This window comes from Semicossyphus pulcher, unplaced genomic scaffold (assembly GCF_022749685.1).
Source record: "Semicossyphus pulcher isolate SPU_LCO1_2020_fin unplaced genomic scaffold, fSemPul1.0.p SCAF_2, whole genome shotgun sequence".
NCBI lineage: Eukaryota > Metazoa > Chordata > Actinopteri > Labriformes > Labridae > Semicossyphus > Semicossyphus pulcher.
In genome coordinates this window covers 3952097-3971152 of record NW_027211693.1, presented here as the reverse complement: position 1 = coordinate 3971152, position 19056 = coordinate 3952097, and the positions used below count along the sequence as shown (strand labels likewise).

The following is a 19056-nucleotide window of genomic DNA, read 5'->3' as shown; positions in this document are numbered from 1 at the left end:
GATATTGATTTGATATCATCATAGAAATTGGGTGCTAGTATGTTGTTATTTTATTTGCTTTTTTTGTTTGCAGTAATCTGATTCTGCAGGATATTTGGCATTAAAACTGGCAGGATAGTTGGATGAACTGTTGTTCATGGTTTGAGTAGTCCTTCTAAAACCCCAAAAAGTGAAACAGCAAAGAAAAACAGCAAGTCAAAACCACAAACAAGATGCTAGCAGTTCCCCCCTGCTCATCACGCTATGCTGAGATAACTCTAATTTAACTCTCTAAGGAAAGCAAAAAGACATAGCCTACCGACACTGTGAATCATCCCCATAGTGTAGTTGTGTATCTTTGTATTATATTCTTGTTTTTCTAGAAGCTGGTTAGCCTACATGTTGTTGAAACTAAAAACCAATAAACAGAGATTAGGAAAAGTACAAAAAAACTACAACACCCAGCCGCCTCTGTCTCCGCGCAGACTCAGTCGCAGCAAGAAGATGGTGTCTGTCAGGATGAAGTCGTTTATGTTGACAGTTTTACTCCTGAGCGTTTTCTACAGCGTCGTCTCCTCTTTGTACTTTCACATCGGAGAGACGGAGAAGAAATGTTTTATAGAGGAAATCCCGGAAAAGACGATGATTGTCGGTCAGTTTTTAACTTTATAACGCTTCCAGCTAGCAACAACTTTAGCTGACAAGTTAACTTGTGCTAATTAGCTAACCTGTTGACTTCCGCTTAAAACCGCTGAAAACAAATGTTTTGGGGAACTTCCTCTTAATGATTATTATCGCTATTCACTAATGTCTAAAAATAAGAGTCACTGTCAGCATAAATCACTATAATAAACATTGTGTACAGCCATACATCTATATTTTAGTCAGAACACTATTAACACTTGTGTAAATGTAATGAATTGAACAGATAATAGAGAGTAAAATCACTGACTTTGACTCGTAGTCATGCCTGACTGTGTCACAGTTTGTTCTGGTCTTTTTGCAGTAAATATTTGGTCAGGCCTACGTTTAAAAAAAAGATAAAACAATTTAATAAAGACTGCTCTGTCTGTGTGGACTGACTGCACAGTTTTAATAGTACCAATTAAATCTGCTGAATTACACAAAGAGAACCCCTTCACGTAAATACTACTCTTCAGTTTGTCCGGGTTACATAAATTAATGTAGCCTGCAGTAAAAGAGTTAAAAATGTAGGGATGCACCGAAACCACTTTTTTAGACCAAGTACAAGTGCTTACCCTTGGGTACTTGGCGATACCGAGTACTAATATGAGTACTTAATAATATCATTACAGTTCTCATAATGACTTTTACCCGATACTGGTATCGGTGCATCCCTAAAAAGACATTTGAAATAAGTGTAATGAAAACAGCGTTTAACTTTATTCTACATGCAGCTTATTGAATCAGAAAAAAAATCTCGGTCTATAATTGATTATTGCAGTTTTGGTGGCTGATTCATTTTTAATATGAGTAATGATTTAACTATTTGATTAACTGACTGTTTCAGCTCAAAATTAAATCATAAATTACCGTAGTATCTAAAACAGCCTGCTTTTGGGGAAGGCAGGAGATGGATTGAACTGTCAACAAATGTGTTTTATTTATATCAGGAGCTTAGTCACTCAACTTGGAAGTTACAGGAAGAGTCTCTCTGTAAGTGCTTCATGGGACAGAAAATCTGTGTCAAACCCAGAGTATGGTTACAGTGAGATAATAATAAATATCAGCTAGGAAGCGTTTTGTTGAGCTATAAGGGTTGGGAATAATACTGGCATGATGTCATAGTTTAAAGCATCTTAAGTTTTAATCTCAGTGTGTTTTCCTCTCTCTGTCTGCAGGTAACGTGAGGACTCAGCTGCTTGATAAACAGAGGAATGAGTACCAGCCAGACACTCAGGACGTCTCGATATTTGTTGTAGCCAAAGATCCAGATGGCAAGGTTTGTAAAGCTGACACTTCTACACTAAAGCTGCATTCACATGGATTCAGACGGTACAGGGCAAACCATGTGTCCTTTTAGTGGTCACGAGCAGGACAATTAAATTAGGTGAGGCCAGTAAGTCCAATGGCATTGCTGCCCAAAGTTAGAATATTTTAACTGTTTTCTGTCCTCTGCGGCCACATTTTACAGTTACACACGGGGGAAACATCCATCTGGGCTAAAGGAAGCTGATCATTGTTGCTTGTATGCTAGGATCATGTTATTGCAGCGTAAACCAGCAGTTTTTACACCTGGACTCTAAAACAGGGTCCACAGTGGATGAATCAGTAAAACAACAGCCATTCGTTGGCTGTAATCAGCAGCGTCTCTCTGTTTGCCCTCCAGCTGGTTCTGTCTCGTGAATGCGGCTCAGACGGGAAGTTCAGTTTTGCGTCACAGAAACCAGGAAAACACCAAATCTGCCTGCAGTCCAACTCCTCACAGCGCCCCCTGTCTGCTGGAGCCATGCTGGTGAGAAAACGCATATTTCTGTCCTCACAGGCTGTAACATTCATTCATTCATCAAATGTCCGTTCCTTATTTTTTCATCCTCGTGTTTCCTTCCTGTTTGTTCCTGATGTGTCTGTGCAGATGGTTCACCTGGACATCAGAGCGGGCGAAGGCACAAACGACTACGCTCAGATCGCTCTTAAAGACAAACTGACGATGCTGCAGCTGAGAGTCCGACAGCTGTATGAGCAGGTCCAGCAGATCCAGACACAGCACGACTACCACCAGGTCAGTGTTTGTAACAAAGCCCGCTTACTAGATTTGTTCTGGAGCTTTAATCTCTTGTCCTCACTGGAATTTGCTCAGGTCGCCTTTCACACTCAACAAAGGACTTCTCGCATTTACATTTTTTAAATAACACTCGTAGGTTAGAAATAAAACCTTCTGTCTTTCTCCTGACCACAGTTTCACTGCCAATAATGAACCTTCATGCTAAAACAACCCAGAGGGTGCCTGAAGGAATAAAGTCAAAGTTATAACTCAGAAGTGAATTTGAATTCAGCAGCTTATTAGATTAAATACACCAGAGCCTCATGGTGCATCTCCTCCTCATGTCAAGGTATTTTATTCCCCAAACAGGACGTCTTCGCTCGCTCTAGTCATTTTTTTAATTTACTCCTGACACACGCGTGAATTTATTCTTTAAAAAGAGAAACGTTTTGAGACTGCTGAGGTTCTGTTTCTGTTTGATTGACAGCTTTCAGAGCAATATTTCCGTGAGGTTGACCACAACACCAACATGTGGATCTTCTGGTGGCCCGTCATCCGCTCACTCTACGTGGTGGCTGTCATCACCATCTACACCAACTCCTGGTAACACAACCTCTTCTTCTACTTGACTTCTACTTCCTGTACCACGTTGACACAACTTTCATTAAAACTTTCTAAACTATCAACGTTACAGTTTCTCTGGGATCCAGAAAGTTGGACCTTTGATGTTTAGAGGTGTTAAAAGTCACCTGGCGACTGCAGTCACTTACAGAAACATTTAATGACCAAAGAGACTAAATTTCATTTCTTCATTACTTCTGATACTTTTTAACATCATTCATGCTTTTTTGAGGAGATAAAAATTTTGCTGCCCTGCAGATTCTCTTCACATCTTTACAAGTCCAGTCTTCAGTTTTGTATATTTGAGAATCTCATAACAAACCTTTGATTAAAGTGTGAATTCATTTTATATTTCTGAGGCCGATCCATTAAAAAATGCTAGTTTATTAAAACTTGGGTCTTATTTACACACTGTAGCTCTGTCATCATTGTTTTTAAAAAATGTACAAACATCCCTTAACCTAAGGGTAAATTCTAAGTACAATCAGTTTGTATAAAACCAACAGTAGAAAATATTCAGTATCAAACAAACATTTTAAAATAGAAAAAATGGACAATGTTTTATTTACAACATAAAGAGTCCTCTGCTGATCCTCCTTCTGTGTTTCAGGTGATCCTTCAGTAAACTTTGGACCTACAGGAAAAGAATCAAAATGGAAAAACAGAACCTGAACTTGATAATTTCCAGATGTCAAATCATAATTGAAGCACAAATTATCTCTATTGAGCTGAAACCCCCACATCACACATCAGGACCAGGAGGATTAGTTCACCTGGAGAAGGCGGATACAGAGAGCAGTCCCAGCAGGAACTCGAGGCTGTAGAAACACAGCAGCACGGCGCTGAGGATGAACTCGAGCCGCAGGACGAAGGTCTGCAGCAGCAGGTAGTAAACAGCCAGCGCCGCACAGGGGAGGAGGATGAAGAGCGACGCACACAAGGCCAGAGAGCGCTCACACAGGTTCCCCTTCCACCCTGAACAACAACAACAACACAACGAGGTCAATACAGGGTCATCGCTGAGTCAGTACTGGCTTCTTTTCTCTGCGACATGCTGACATGTTGGTTAGGGCTGGGTCTCCACCAGATAGGCTGCTGTTCCTCCTTTTTACATTTCCTCACATGTTCTACTGAACATCATGAGAGCCAACCTTTACTAGAAATTAGCATTACTAAATAAAGTGTTTAGCAAAGAACCAAACACTAAGTGGCCTCTGACTGTTGAAGTGTAGGTCTTACATTGTTTATCCTTATTTAATACAGTTCACTTACTGATTGGACAGAAGAGAAGTGGATGTCTTTGTTGTGTTTCTACAAATCGGATTATTTTACTCACCATAAAAGATCCTAAGTGTCTCTAAACCGAGGAAGAGCAGCAGCAGAACCACATCCAGAACCAGATTATCAGACGGGTAGGGAAGTAAAATCCCTGCATACAAGAAAAATATAAAGTTTACAGATTAAAACGTCCAAAAGTTTCACATTCATTTAAGACACTTTATCTCCCTCTGACCTTTGACCTCCTGCCTTCAGCTGCCTGTCTTTATTTCACCAAAGCAGATTTTTTTTTTTTAAGGAATTAAAATGTTTATTTAATTTGATACTAAGATGACAAATGAATGTTTTTTAATGATGGATCTTTAAACCTGCCTGAGGGCTCTGATTTGTAATTGTCATGACCTGTTGTAAACACTTTACTGTGTCTAATGTGCCTAAGATTTGTACAAATGTACTCTAAGTACGCTGTTTGCACTTTGTTTTGTAGCATGCTCCTCTTGTTGTTCCAACTTAATGAATAAACACTGAAATATTTCAAAATGCTGAAATATTCATTTTGTTACATAAATCATTGATCACACAGGCTCATATTACTCACTTTACATGAACCAACAACAGTTTAACATGACATAATAGTTTCAATAGGAAATTTAGTCCCAGAGTTTACTGTTTTTTTTACTAAGAAAATATTCACGATATATTTGTTTTTATGTTCATCTTGAGGTCATGCATTTAATCTTCTGACAGAAATGTAATACCACTGTTCATCCAGCAGATGTCACTATATTGACTGCACAAAATGATTTAAGAAAAAAAAAAAGATCCTTAATCACTTATAATAATGTGCGGATTATGATAATGTGAAGGTGGTACAGCTTCTTACTGACCTTTGTAGATGAACATCAGGATCTCAGCCAGGTAGAAGGCAGCAAAGTACCAGCTGTTCAGGTAGAAGAGGACCTGCAGAGGAGTGGACGACAGCTGCAGAAGACATAGTCAAGGACAACAGGGGAACATGTCACACATACACAAGCACACACACTTGCATTCTCCCTTTGTTTCATGTGAAGGATACGATTGGTTGGCTCCCTGCAGAGAAAACGATAAAACACAGCTGTTAGTCAGACGAAGGAGTCCTTTTAGAGCAGCTTGATACTGCTAAATACATGCATATTATTTTATATTTAAAAATGACTGGTAACTATAACAATGTACCTCCGTTCACTTAAGTACTTGTATTCTTTAACAGCCGTAGTTTCATTTGAATAACATTAGCATACTGTAGCTTAGCTTTGTTAGAAGCTATCGGTTTTTTTAACCGTAGCGTTTATATTTGTTTAGAGTTTCAGTGTGTCATGATAATTAAAAAGCGATTTTTCAGCGAAATTAATTAACAATAAACAACAAACTAACTCTAACATGATATCTGGTGGTTTTAAATTCCGCAAACATTTCGCTGCAACGTTTATATAATGTATTAACTTCTATTAACATCTGTTTTAAAACGCTAACGGTTACATGAATTACAAGCTAGCATCGGCTAACACAATCGTATTCAGGAAGACATTAAGCGGTTTCTGTCACGATGTTAACTGTAAAACGTCACAGTATAATATAGTATCAAATACTGTAATAAACAAATTATATTAGTTAAATGCCTAAATGTTTATTTGGTAGAAAGAATGTGTGAATTACCTGGCGCCATGTTTGATTACCATGGAAACAGCTTGGCGGAAGTGCTCCTTCTTCGTTATTTTTTAAACCAAGCCAATTTTGACTGGCTGCCCCCTACAGACTGTATAAGGTACTACTTCTACTTCTGTTACTACCAACTACTGCTCCTCGTCCTCCCACCACTACTATTTCTATTGTTCCTAATATTACTGCCACGGCAAAAATGTTTAGAACTAGTCCTGCAAAATGTTGCCTACTTATGGTGGAGTATAAGTATGCAGTGAAATTAAATGGAAATTCAACATTTTTATATGCTTTGTGTCTTTAACAATTACAATTCATAAAAATGAATAAATAACTGTGTACTTATGGTAATGTATGTAAAGTAAACATGATGCACTTCAATGGTCCGAAGCGTAAAGAACTACAACAACCATCTGTCTCCTATGGCGCGCTGATTGGCCAGAGCCCACCGATGGTTTACGTGGCATTGCTGTTCCCGCACATGCTCAGTTCAGCTCTCTCCCGGCAGGAAGATGGTGTCTGTCAGGATGCAGTCGTGTGTGTTGTCAGTTTTACTCCTGAACGTTTTCTACAGCGTCGTCTCCTCCTTGTACTTTCACATCGGAGAGACGGAGAAGAAATGTTTCATAGAGGAAATCCCGGACGAGACGATGATTATCGGTGAGTGTCTGCGGTGAAAGGAAGTCAGAAGCTAATGCTAACTGCAAGCACTCTAACTTTAGCTAGTTAGCTAATCGGCTAACTGGGCTAAAGTTGTCTTTCGTGTTCTCAGCACGTCCACTCACACCTAAATGTACTGTTAAAGTGCTGCTTTACGGAAAAGTAATGAAAAACACGCTCTAAAACTCTTAACAAGCTAAAAGATTAGCTAGTTACAAAATACTTAACCATGTCATATATTTATAGTTTCCCTCGGCGTTAAATGTTGAAAAATGCAGCTGTACTGCATGTACATTAATGTTGCTATATTTTTGGTTATCGCCATTTGAGCCATTTATGAAGCTAAATACCATACACCAGTTTTGAAACAGGTGTTTCCAATGTTGACGTTCCTGAACCATATTTCATAAGGTGTTCATCAACCCTGCCCAAAAGCATAGTGGTGATATACCTGAGACAGTCCTTAATTAACACTTCACCTGCTTGAGCAAACACCGCGCGACCTGTTTAATGAGAGGCTGACATTAACAGGATGTGACTGAACATCTTCTTTTGCATTTCTTCTGTGGTGAGACCTGCAAAGAGAGACAGCACTGCAGTACTGAACAGAAATAAGGGAATACAAGAAGATAGACCTCCGACTATTACATCACATAGTACTAACTTTGTAGTTCTGGTACTACTACGTCAAAGCAGGATACTCAAATGACAATACAAATCCAAAACAAAACTGATTAAGTTAATATAGAAGTACAACAAGAAGACAAAAGATACAAAAACAGAGTAGTGACAAGACAGACTGACGATGAAAAATAAGGACAGAAAAGAGAAGAAAAAAACGTGATGACTCTCTCCTAGCACCTGGAGTGACCTCTGATCCCTGACAAACAGTGCCATTTATGTTGGTAATAGTGTGAAAGAGGAACACATTTTCATGAGATTATTGTCTCCCTAATGTATTGACCTCTAATCATTGCATTTGCATCTTCCACAAGTTAAAATACGACATGTCTGAGCTTTTGAAAGAAGAGTTCCTCTTTACGTTGATGTATCCGACTGTTCTCATTTAACAGTTAACGTTTGTGCAAAACCAGCATGACAAAGACAGGAAGTGACTTCAACATTTCGACTTGCATTTCTTCTGTGGTGGAGCCTGCAAGGAGATAGGACTGCAGTACTGAACAGAAAGAAGAGAAAAGAAGCACACAACACAGACACCAGACTTATCATGTAGTTTGGTGCTGTTCACTTTATTTAAAAGTTTACGAAAGACTTTCACAAACAAAACAAAGCAAACCTAAAAAAAAAACTGGAGATATGTAACAAAGAGCTTTAGATGCTGTCAAGTGGACTTGGGCTGAGACTATTAACTGATTAGTCCACATATAAATAAAGAAGTGTAACCATGACGCCTCTTTCTCTGTGTGCAGGAAACTATCGGACTCAGGTATTCGACAAACAGAGAGATGAATACCTGCCGGCCACTCAGGGTCTGGGGATGTTTGTGGAAGTCAGAGATCCTGACGACAAGGTGAACAAACTATACTTCTTAGTAGTAGTGGCTGTGCACTGTAGTATCGGCATCAGTGTGTAACTGGCTTGTTTGTGCTTTGTGTTTCCTGCAGGTGATTCTGTCCCGGCAGTACGGCTCAGAGGGAAGGTTCACCTTCACCTCTCACACACCGGGAGAGCATCAGATCTGCCTGCACTCCAACTCCTCCAAGTTCGCCCTGTTTGCCGGAGGCATGCTGGTGAGGAGATGCTTCTCGTGACACACAGGCATTACGTACACTTCAGTTAGTCTCGTGGTAAAATTGAGTTTTGAAGCTGCTTTTAGATGCAGCTCAAAGTGACATTTTGCCTACACTGACTAAAAACAGTTTGAACTCCACTATTCTTGGTCATTTCTACCTAGTTTCTCTCTTTTATTCTGTTTATTAATAGAAAATCCTTGCTGAGTGTTGGTGTAGGTTTTTAATCGTAGCATCTGTTAGTGTGTAATGCTAGATTATTCTCACTGTTAGATGGCTAGGTGACTAACTGCTGAACTTGTGTTGCAGAGGGTTCACTTGGACATCCAGGTGGGAGAACACGCCAACAACTACGCTGAGATCGCTGCCAAAGACAAACTGACGGAGCTGCAGCTGAGAGTTCGACAGCTGGTGGAGCAGGTCGACCAGATCCAGAAGGAGCAGAACTACCAGAGGGTCAGTCTTTATGTGTTATAAACAGAGCAGACAGCTGAGGTCAAAGGTTATCCTTCTCTTTACAGGGAATGCATTTACAAAGTTTAAATAGGTTTTCAGTCTTACACGGGTGATTACGGTAAAGAACACCTCTGCTTCCCTGAGCTCCTGTGGAATGAATTTGCTGAAGCACCAACATTTTGTTGAATGTTTAACAGTGCTTTCTGCTCATCTTGTTATAAAGGAGGAATCTTAGCCTCGTCTGTCAGTGATTTCAAATGTCCTCTGTTGTTGAGCGCCCCCTGCTGTCTGTGTGTCCTCTCTCAGTACCGCGAGGAGCGTTTCCGTCAGACCAGTGAGAGCACCAACCAGCGGGTCCTCTGGTGGTCCATCGTCCAGACCCTGATCCTGGTGGCCATCGGCATCTGGCAGATGAGACATCTCAAGAGCTTCTTCGAGGCCAAGAAACTGGTGTAAACCTGAAGGAGAGTGTGTGCGTCTGTGTGAACGTGTGACAGAGAGTGTCTGTTTGGGTGTGTGAGAGTGATTGTTTGGTCTCTACTGAGTGATGCAGTACTGAGCGGCGGCGGTCGCTGCTGTTGGAGGAGACTCGACGCAGAGAAGTCCAGCTGCAGATTCGGCTTTGAAACGACATCTTTAATTTTATTTTTGTCACTGTTTTCTTTATCGTCCCTGTTTGTAACGAGCCCCTCACATTCGCAGTAGACTATCAGGGAAAATGTGACAACTCTATTTATTACACACATACAGAAGGTTTTCTTCTACTCACTTCTGTCTGTTTAGTTCTGCTGCACCAGGACAGATTATCAGAACCAGTCTATAGAGTCATGTGTCCATGTGTTTTTATTAATTTGACCTTTTTGTCTTCCTTCTTACTCACTGCGATGAGTACATGATGTGTTACTGGCCGCTGGAGATGTTGTTCAGAGTCGACTATGAAGAAATAACAGGTGAAATGGCAGTTTGTAACTTGTAGTTTTGAAGTTTGGCAGAAATTATAAACTGTAATAATTAGTAAAATAACAAAGAGTGCAAATCCCCCCAGTCAAAGAGTGTCTGCTAAAAGTTTGTTAAAGACTAAAATACTGTTTTGTAACCAGAAGGAGCCGTTACTTTGCTCTCTTTAAGGCTCCCAGACTCCATTTACAAAAACAGTCATTTTACCTCGCAAAACAGAGAGTTGCTGTTCCACCGCTGCCTGAATCGGTTAGTGTGGTCGTATTATTGTATGTTAAAAAATATTGTTTTTAATCTAAGTGAAACATTAATCACAAAGAAACAAAAAGGTCTATCTCTGTCGGGATCCTTTCTGTCATGTTGTCACACACTAAGAATAACAATCTGAGCCTGTCAGTGGAAACAACAAGAACTTTTAGTGGACGCTCTTTCATTAGACACTCTGGCCTCCAAGGATTATCTTCGTTTGTCATTTAGACCCCAAAATAAAAAAATAGGATTACCTAAACTGAATACCACAGTTTCCGTTTAAAGGAAATGTATGAGCTCTTCTTTCAGCGTCTGTGAAGCTCTTTCCTTTAACAGATTTTTCAGCACAAATGGTCGGTTTTGATCGACCCATGGTCTGCATGGATCCTTAAAAATATACTCCCAAAAAGGTCCTGTTGTCTGATCCCTTGTGGCCACACAGATACAGAGTAAAGCGTATTTTTCCTGTAGTTCATTAATATTTCTTATTTATGGGGTAAAACAGCATCAACGTTGAAACTTTCGGTCTTCTTGAAAATGTTTTCTCAGATCCCTCCGTTTCTTTTTCAAGCCGCTTCAGTGACATCAAACCAAACGAGACAGCTTCCTGTTTGTTACTGCGTGCGAGCGAATCCTCATTTTTACTGTGTCCAAACTGAATGTACGTTTCTGTTCACTTGATTCTGGCTTGGTGTTGGTTTGCTGGTGGAGGTGTAGAAAGAATATTCTGATTCTAAATCGTCCGGTCTCGATCGTGTAGCTGCCATCTTTCTTTCCTGCTTCATCCTCAGTTTCTCAGAGGGGGCTTTTGTTTGGGAAAGGTTTGGGTCAGACAGGACCTTCAGCTGTTGATATGTCCTTTAATCCCACCAGATAAGAGTTTTAATGAGTTGCATCTCTCTGCTCAAACACTGCAGGAAGCCCCCCCCTGTTCAGATCTCTGTCTGATGTTTAAAAGATTTTCTTTATCAGAAAGCAGTCGCTTTAAGGAAAGGCCGTTTGCTTTGTCCCAATAGCATCATATACTGTATCCCCTGTATTGTATATTCCTCTTTTAAACAGGACAGAAAGCTTAAATGCGTGTATATTATCAGTGATTTCAGTGATTAAATGCTAAATTGAAACCACGCTGAGTGAATCTGCTGAAGAAAAATGTTAAATCTTAATTATCTCCACAAGCTCCTAAAATCTCTCTGGACGATCTTCATCTCAAGGTTTTTCACTCGGATAGAGAGGCAAAAAGAAAAGCATTTAAATTCCTAAATATTCTGCTTCCTCGTGATGTTTGTTCAGAGAAATGAGCAGTGAAAGATGTCAAATCATCCGAAGTTCGGTGAAAGGAAAATGTCCGTACGCTGTGGGATTTAGCTTTTGGGAAAGTCAGGCGGTTTTACTTCTTCATCTTTTTAGATTTGATTCCCTTATTTTTTTATTTCCTGGTGGTTTGTTTTACAGGTAGATTTCAGATTTCAGAAGTGTTTTTCTGGGTTAGAATTAAAATCAGTTGGTCTAGGCTGGACGAGGGGCTTGAATTTATTTTATTTTTAGAGAGATTCTGCCCATGTGAATTCTGTCTAAAATTGCACTCGAAATAAAGTTTTGTCACATTTGGTTTAAATGACTGAAGCAGTTTTTTTTATTCTAATAATTTTCTAAAACAGTTTATTAAGTTTATAAAGTCACTTCAAGCCTTTTATAGAGTTTTTGTAGGCTATTGTTAGTCAGTATTTTGAGGAAAAAGAAGTGCAAAAGAGACTAGACAACAAAATCATGTAATAAAGATTAAACCTAAAATATTTCGGCTTTTGTGTTAATCCAGTCTAGAAAATGCAGACAGTAATGATTATTTTTTTATTTTCATCATCTGTTTAAATATATATATATATATATATATATATATATATATATATATGATCTGCTTTATGTTGTACATGTTTTTCTGTCATCAATTACTTAAGTAGCATTACTGCACTTACTACAGATATACTCCATTACTACAAGTAGATAACCTAAATTTAAATAACAAGTACAAAAATCTTATCAGCGGTGTGAACTTTTTTTATAACGTATTTATTTTATTGTTATTAGATCCAAGTGGAGCTAATGTTATGGTCATAGCTGCCACAGTTTGTGTCGTTTATGTATCAACATTAATATTTTTATTGAACATATATTTACAGTTTTATGCAGTCATATGCGTGCTAGAAAAGGAACAAATCTTTAAAAGTATCATAAATTTAATGTGAAGCAACATCTCTGTGATGGTTCTCAGTCATCCAGGTCGTGGTAATTTTAAGCTTAATCCAAGTTTCGAAAGTAAATGTGAAAAACAGTTAGGGAAATAACTTGATTTTTAAAATGTGGAAATAAAGAGAGGGGGAAAAAATACTGGCAGGAACCTTTGAAACTAATTTCCGTTTCCGGTCCGACTTAATAACAGGCCGGACAATATCACAATCGGCTTCTGTTTGATATTTTCCTGCGTGAGGTTGCTGTAATATAATTGGCCGGTCGGTTTTTGTTGTGTTAATTTTTATTTTTCGCAGAATCCAAACGTTAACGGACACTCGGTGACGGACGGTGTCGAACTTAAGTTCAAAGTAAACGGTTAAAAATGTTGGACCCGGAGCGGCGGAGCGTGTGAACCGCTACATGCTACGTGTACAGTTACAGTTAACGTGAGGGAGGCTGCTAGCTAACAGACGTGGCTCCAGAACAAAACGGCCACAAATATGGATTTTAACGTCTTAATTTACTGCGGTAATGTCAACGAGCTGTAAAGCTAATGTTTAGGAAGGGTTGTGTCAGGGAAGAGTTAGCATAGAGTTAGCATGGAGGACAGTTTAGTCTCCGTCAACACTTACAAATGAGAGAGGATGGAGGAGTGAAAATTAACGGATAACAGCAACACGACTGCTTCTGTCGTTCTCTGTTTGAGACATTGATCAGAGTTATAATTAAACGGGGCTGAAGTAAAGCAGCTGAGAGGTTGTAAAGATGATGTACTCATCGAGAAGAAAGCCTGTCCTGTACTTCAAAGAGGAGAGAAGGTAAGATATTGATTTGATCAGGGTGTTAATGTCTGTTATTTCTGCTACACCAGAGTGCAAACTTCCTTCTTACTTGTCCCTTGGTTCCTGTAAATTCACAATAATATCACGCAGTAAAAACTTTTCGAGACAAAAATAAAGTTCTGTTTTAAACTGAAACCATCTTTCTTGGGCTTTCAAGAAATGAGAACTCTAAAGTTCCCCTTCAAGAAGAGAAGTGAGTAGTTAGTGAAACTAAATGTTTTAACCAAAGACTGTAAAGGGGTTCCCAAACTGTGGTCCAGGGACTTTTAGAGGTATTTAAAATCATTATTCCTGACAATAGGTTTATTTCAAATTTAAATGGAGATCACAATCCTTAAACTAATGTTAGAGTAATTCAACCATGAACAATAAAGAGCTGTAACAAGGATAGAAAATGATCAATAGGGCTAAAAATATTGTAGTGTTCCTTTGACATGACACCAGTGTTTTGGTGAAATGTTAAATGTTTCTCAGAACAAGCAGTCACACAGGAACCAGGAACTTTACAGCCAAATCTGAACTCTCAGTAACTCTTAGTAGTGAGGTTTAATTTCAAGTAATCCTGCGAGGTCTCTGTAATGAAGACACAGTTTGGGAACTTCTGTTGTTGACTGCTTGTTTTTCAGTTTATTGACTGGTTTGTCTTGAGCGCATTCTGGTTAATTGTGTTACACGAAAGTCAGGAAGCAGAGTTTACCCTCTGAACCCTGCAGGTCTGATACTGAAGTAAAAGGGTTCAGGCCATAAATCAGAGTCGCTGTGTGAAAAACTGCTCAGTGAAAGAGCAACAGATAACTGCTAATGTAGCCCCTGTTACTCTAGATAATACCTGACGTGTGAATATTTGATAAAAATATGTATATTTATTACTTAATAAATATGATGCTCAATGACAATATTCAAAACCTGAGAAGTAAAAGTAATAAGAACAGAACGGTGGTGTTTGTTTCCCTCTGGATGCATGGCAATGTGTGTCTTTGTAACTCTTTAACACACTGCTCTTGCCAATTACGATGATGACACTACTTACGTCTTAAAGGTTCACTAAAGTTTGTCATCTAACTGTTTTTAAAGTGAAGTTTGTTAAGTCTGTTAAACTTTGATTTTGTATGTTGTTTGTGGTTTTCACGCTTCAGACGTCATGCTCAGCACGTATCTTCGTTACAGTCCTTTAATAACAGATTTCTATGTAGTCATAAGAGCGCCATAAGGAAGAACAAATCTGTAGAAGAAGGAGAGAATAGTTGTAGCAACATGAAGAGGTATAAATAGACAGTAGTTAGAATAATTCTAAGATATACAGAAAAGTTTGTTTTGTCTATTTTCATTAATCATTAATTTGTTTTATTCCTGATTTTCCATAAAAGAGAGACACATTTATTGGTATAAAATAAACAAATAAATGCATCCTTAATGAAAAATCTTTTGATTATCGTTCTATATTTTCTCACTTGTCTTTATATTGTGACATTTATTCTCGTATTCTTTTACAGCTTTATATTATTTGATGGCACTTTTTTGAATTGCACGTTTTAGATGTTACCTCGACCCTTTTTTATCATTGCTTCTGTTAAATAAAAAATACTGTGTGTGTGTGTGTGTGTGTGTGTGTGTGTGTGTGTGTGTGTGTGGCCTCAGGTTCCTGTCTGGTAAATGTACGGTCTACAAGCTGTTCGGCCTCTGCATGGTGCTGCTGCTCGTCTCTCTGCTGTGGCTGCAGCTCAGCTGCTCAGGTGATATGTCCCCCTCCCCTGTGCATGAAGACAGACGACCCCCCCAGCAGCAGCTGCAGCCGCCGCCCTGCCCGGCTGATGCTCATGCGTCTGCGGCGGACGATCCCTCCTGGGGCCCTCACAAACTGACCCTCATCGTCCCCTTCAGAGAGCGCTTCGAGGAGCTGTTGGTGTTTGTTCCCTTCATGCACACGTTCCTCAACAAGAAGAAGATCCGACACAAGATCCTCATCATCAACCAGGTGGATCACTACAGGTGAGGGACTAGCTGCAGATCCAGACCTGTCTGATCTTTACCTGCTTTTTTGTTTTAGTTTGTCTTAAGAGAACATCTTCTAGGGGAATAAAGAGGCAGCAACTTTTGTAAGAGTAAGATACATTTTTTTAACCAGAAATAGTCGTCACATCTGTCTTCAAAGCTTCAAACAAAAACAGTGATTTCACAGGACATGGAGTTGCTGCTCTACTGCTGCCTCTGTCTGTGAAGCTCCAAATCCAAACTGCAGAGATGTAATATTGTCGTCTGTTCCCTGCTGTCTCAGGTTTAACCGGGCGTCTCTGATCAACGTGGGTTACCTGGAGAGCGGTAACGACACAGACTACCTGGCGATGCACGACGTGGACTTGTTGCCTCTGAACGAAGCGCTGGACTACGGTTTCCCCGAGGAGGGACCGTTCCATGTGGCCTCACCCGAGCTTCATCCGCTGTACCACTACAAGACCTACGTGGGAGGAATCCTGCTGCTCACCAAGAGACATTACAACATGGTACTGAGCCGCTTCACACTGGGGTTAACTGTGTTAAAGGGTCTGTTCAAAGGTTCCATCAAATCAATGTAAAATAAAATCATGTAATGATATAAAGTGTCCAACAGATGGAGCTGTTTGACCCAGTCTGAAAACTAGCTTTACATCACAGTGAAGGACGAGACAAAGACCACTTCCTGTGTGTTTGTGTTTTCAGTGTAACGGGATGTCAAACAGGTTCTGGGGTTGGGGCAGAGAGGACGACGAGTTCTACAGACGACTGAGGAAAGCTGAGCTACAGGTAAACATCTCCAGAGAACAGAGACACGCATAGATTCACAGCATGATAATGTATCACACTAACCCGTCAGTTATTTTACAGCTGTTAATCAGAAACCGTTTCTCTTCTTGGTCAGCCTGATCAGTGTCCGTGATGTTTTCTCTGCAGCTGTTCAGACCGAGTGGAATCACGACAGGGTATAAAACCTTCCTCCACATCCACGACCCGGCCTGGAGGAAGAGAGACCAGAAGAGAGTCGCAGCTCAAAAACAGGTACAGGATGTAATTAATATTTAGTGTGTGAGGGTGGGCATCTGTTCCTTATCTTTAATCAAACCTGGTTGATATAAAACAGCCGTGGTTAAAAACATGCAGGAAAAACAAAAAGTCAGATGTGACTTTAAAATTGAGGTTTTATTAACCCAATAAGTTCCTCAAATACATCACTGTCTGGAAACAACATGCAGAGTGACGATATCACAAAGTAATTCCTAATTATTAGTTATTCACTGCTTATTATTCAAAGCAGACTCGGTCCCTCAGTGAGTGTCGGGAGTTCTTCCTGGACTCTAAGTGAGTTAGTTTGACGTGTTCTTTGGGATACACTTAAAAGTGATGAACCTGCTGTGACAATAAAGGCGGTTTAACAGATTTTACTTTTTGTTTGGTGCCATAAAAAACCTCTTTTGGGCGACACCAAAAAATCCTCTGTGTGTGAAAGACCTACAATCACAATGACTTAGATGCTATTATTCATCATCTTTGGAACATAGTTATTGTTACTGACACAGAAAAGAAAAGAGATCCCCCTCCCCCCGAAGAATAACCCTATCAAACACAACAACCTCCATCTTTAGCCCTTTGAAGTATGAACACCCTAATAAACATTTGAACCCCCCACCCTCTGCCCCCCTGGTTCCCTCCCCCCTGGTTCCCTCCCCCCTGGTTCCCTCCTCCCTGGTTCCCTCCTCCCTGTAGGAGCAGTTTAAGGTGGATCCCGAGGGGGGGCTGAGTAACCTCCTTTACCAGGTGGAGTCCCGACAGGAGCTGAGCATCAGCGGGGCTCCCTGCACCGTCATCAACACCAAACTGGAGTGTGACCAGAACCTGACGCCCTGGTGTCTGCTCGGGTAGAGGACGTATACATGTCGATACACCGGAGTCTACCTGCAAGAGTGAATGTTTTACCCTCTACTGACGCGCTGGGCCTCGTTCTAGTTTTTACCCAAAGACTTCCTGTTTTTATGAATAGAGCAGCAATGACTGGAACCTTTAATGGCTGGACTGTGAGGAGAAGATCACGGTACAAAAAGACTTATTTAACACGGATTAATTGACTCCTGCGCTGAACTGAGACAGGAAACAAACATGTGCTGAATATCCCAGAGGATCAAACTACTGTCCCTGTTTCCATGAACATTAAACCTGCTGTTTTAAAGGTCTTACGGTGGATTAAAAACCTCCTGATGAACCTTTGACTTCAGTACCAGAACTTTAATATGCAGCAAAATACAGATGGAGACTGGTACTGAAGAGCTCCTGAAAAACTCACCTGACCTGAGACGTGTCTCAGACCTCAGAGAAGTGGACAGATGATGATGTGACTGTTACCTGAACCAGACGAGCACGGCCAAACCTGAGCTGTTTAAACCTTTATGTTTCGGTACCTGCCGGCATGGTGCGAATGCAAACTTTTTATTTTTCCTGGGATTGTGCAAACGGAGCAGATCTGCCGAACCTGCATCACAAACTGTAACTGCTTTTTTAATGAAAAGGATCCTTTTAAAAAATGTTTAAGTATTTTTGCTAAAATCTGCCTACAAATGTTGAAAGTATCTGATGGTGCTGCTGACAGAAAGTCGTATCAGAGAGCTGAAGAGTTGTGACACAGACACGTTGAATTCACCAAAGAAAATTACCACATTTATTTTTTAATTATGATTTCGGTGTCTCAGAATGACGACTTAGTGAGGGTATAAAAACATAGCGATGTCAAATCTCAAAATTACTGTACTGATTTTTAATTTATATTTTAAAAGCGAGTGTGTAATTTGTGTTTGAACATCCGGCAGCTAGATGGCAGTGTTGTGATCAACCTTCAGATATTTGACTCCTAAATAACTCGTCTTGCTTACAATATCGTAAAAACAGAACAGCTTCTTGTGTCGGTCTGAAGCAGATATTCACGCTGATGGAAAGTTCAATGACTGTAGTGTTAGTGTTAGTTACGTCTCCTCTCGCCGTTCCTCCTCTACTCTGCTACTCGGGGACAGAACGCTGCAGGAGCCCCATTTGTCAACAGAGCTGTCAATCATGAGACCACACCCCCTTTTTATAGCATCAAATAACTAATTAAAAATAAACTTGTCAGAAAAATGAACACGTGGACATAAATCAGCATGATAAGAACTAACTATAATGACAGAAACCATGTTTGAGAAAAATGTATTTGACTTGTATTTTGATTTTATAGTTTGACTCATGTCCCATCTGTTAACATGGAGGAGGCGGGCTTTATGAGCTATACTGCAGCCAGTCAGCAGGGGGCGATAGAGAGGGTTTGGACTCACTTTTAGGGCGTGTACAGTCTATGCTTAGACTGATGATCTTTTTCTACTAATGTTTAAAACCGTTTTAAGACGTGCATTTCTTCGTCACGAGTAAATGTTTTAATTTGGTGAATTCAAAGTGTTTCTGTTACAAAGATAACTGAGCCAATCTAAGGAGAGAGGGCGTTACTCAACTGAACTTGCAGATTTTGACAGAGAGAAATGTATTTGGTGGGGGTGAGAAGTTTCTCTTGTATCGTAAGAATGAAACTAAACGCTACTGAACATTTGGACAACAA

At 40.0% G+C, this 19056-nt stretch overlaps 4 protein-coding genes across 4 annotated transcripts; 3 read left to right on the top strand and 1 right to left on the bottom strand.

The window, feature by feature from the left end:
* Positions 1-480: 480 nt before the first annotated feature.
* Positions 481-4564, top strand: LOC138598085 (transmembrane emp24 domain-containing protein 9-like). The gene is made up of 6 exons (XM_069669775.1): positions 481-631; positions 1842-1942; positions 2330-2455; positions 2576-2722; positions 3192-3307; positions 3936-4564. The coding sequence occupies exons 1-6, from the start codon at positions 484-486 to the stop codon at positions 3937-3939; spliced, it is 642 nt and encodes a 213-aa protein (XP_069525876.1). The 5' UTR covers positions 481-483; the 3' UTR covers positions 3940-4564.
* tmem216 (transmembrane protein 216) lies at positions 3690-6330 on the bottom strand. The gene is made up of 6 exons (XM_069669774.1): positions 6299-6330; positions 5679-5692; positions 5491-5584; positions 4662-4754; positions 4099-4300; positions 3690-3959 (listed from the first exon to the last, which is right to left on the bottom strand). The coding sequence occupies exons 1-6, from the start codon at positions 6306-6308 to the stop codon at positions 3944-3946; spliced, it is 429 nt and encodes a 142-aa protein (XP_069525875.1). The 5' UTR covers positions 6309-6330; the 3' UTR covers positions 3690-3943.
* A 482-nt stretch (positions 6331-6812) lies between these two features.
* Positions 6813-10849, top strand: LOC138598603 (transmembrane emp24 domain-containing protein 9-like). The gene is made up of 5 exons (XM_069670417.1): positions 6813-6961; positions 8392-8492; positions 8587-8712; positions 9022-9168; positions 9475-10849. The coding sequence occupies exons 1-5, from the start codon at positions 6814-6816 to the stop codon at positions 9622-9624; spliced, it is 672 nt and encodes a 223-aa protein (XP_069526518.1). The 5' UTR covers position 6813; the 3' UTR covers positions 9625-10849.
* Positions 10850-12836: 1987 nt separating this feature from the next.
* b4galt7 (xylosylprotein beta 1,4-galactosyltransferase, polypeptide 7 (galactosyltransferase I)) lies at positions 12837-17930 on the top strand. Its single transcript, XM_069670382.1, has 6 exons — positions 12837-13424; positions 15087-15437; positions 15724-15949; positions 16146-16229; positions 16377-16481; positions 17187-17930. The coding sequence occupies exons 1-6, from the start codon at positions 13372-13374 to the stop codon at positions 17340-17342; spliced, it is 975 nt and encodes a 324-aa protein (XP_069526483.1). The 5' UTR covers positions 12837-13371; the 3' UTR covers positions 17343-17930.
* Positions 17931-19056: the final 1126 nt, after the last annotated feature.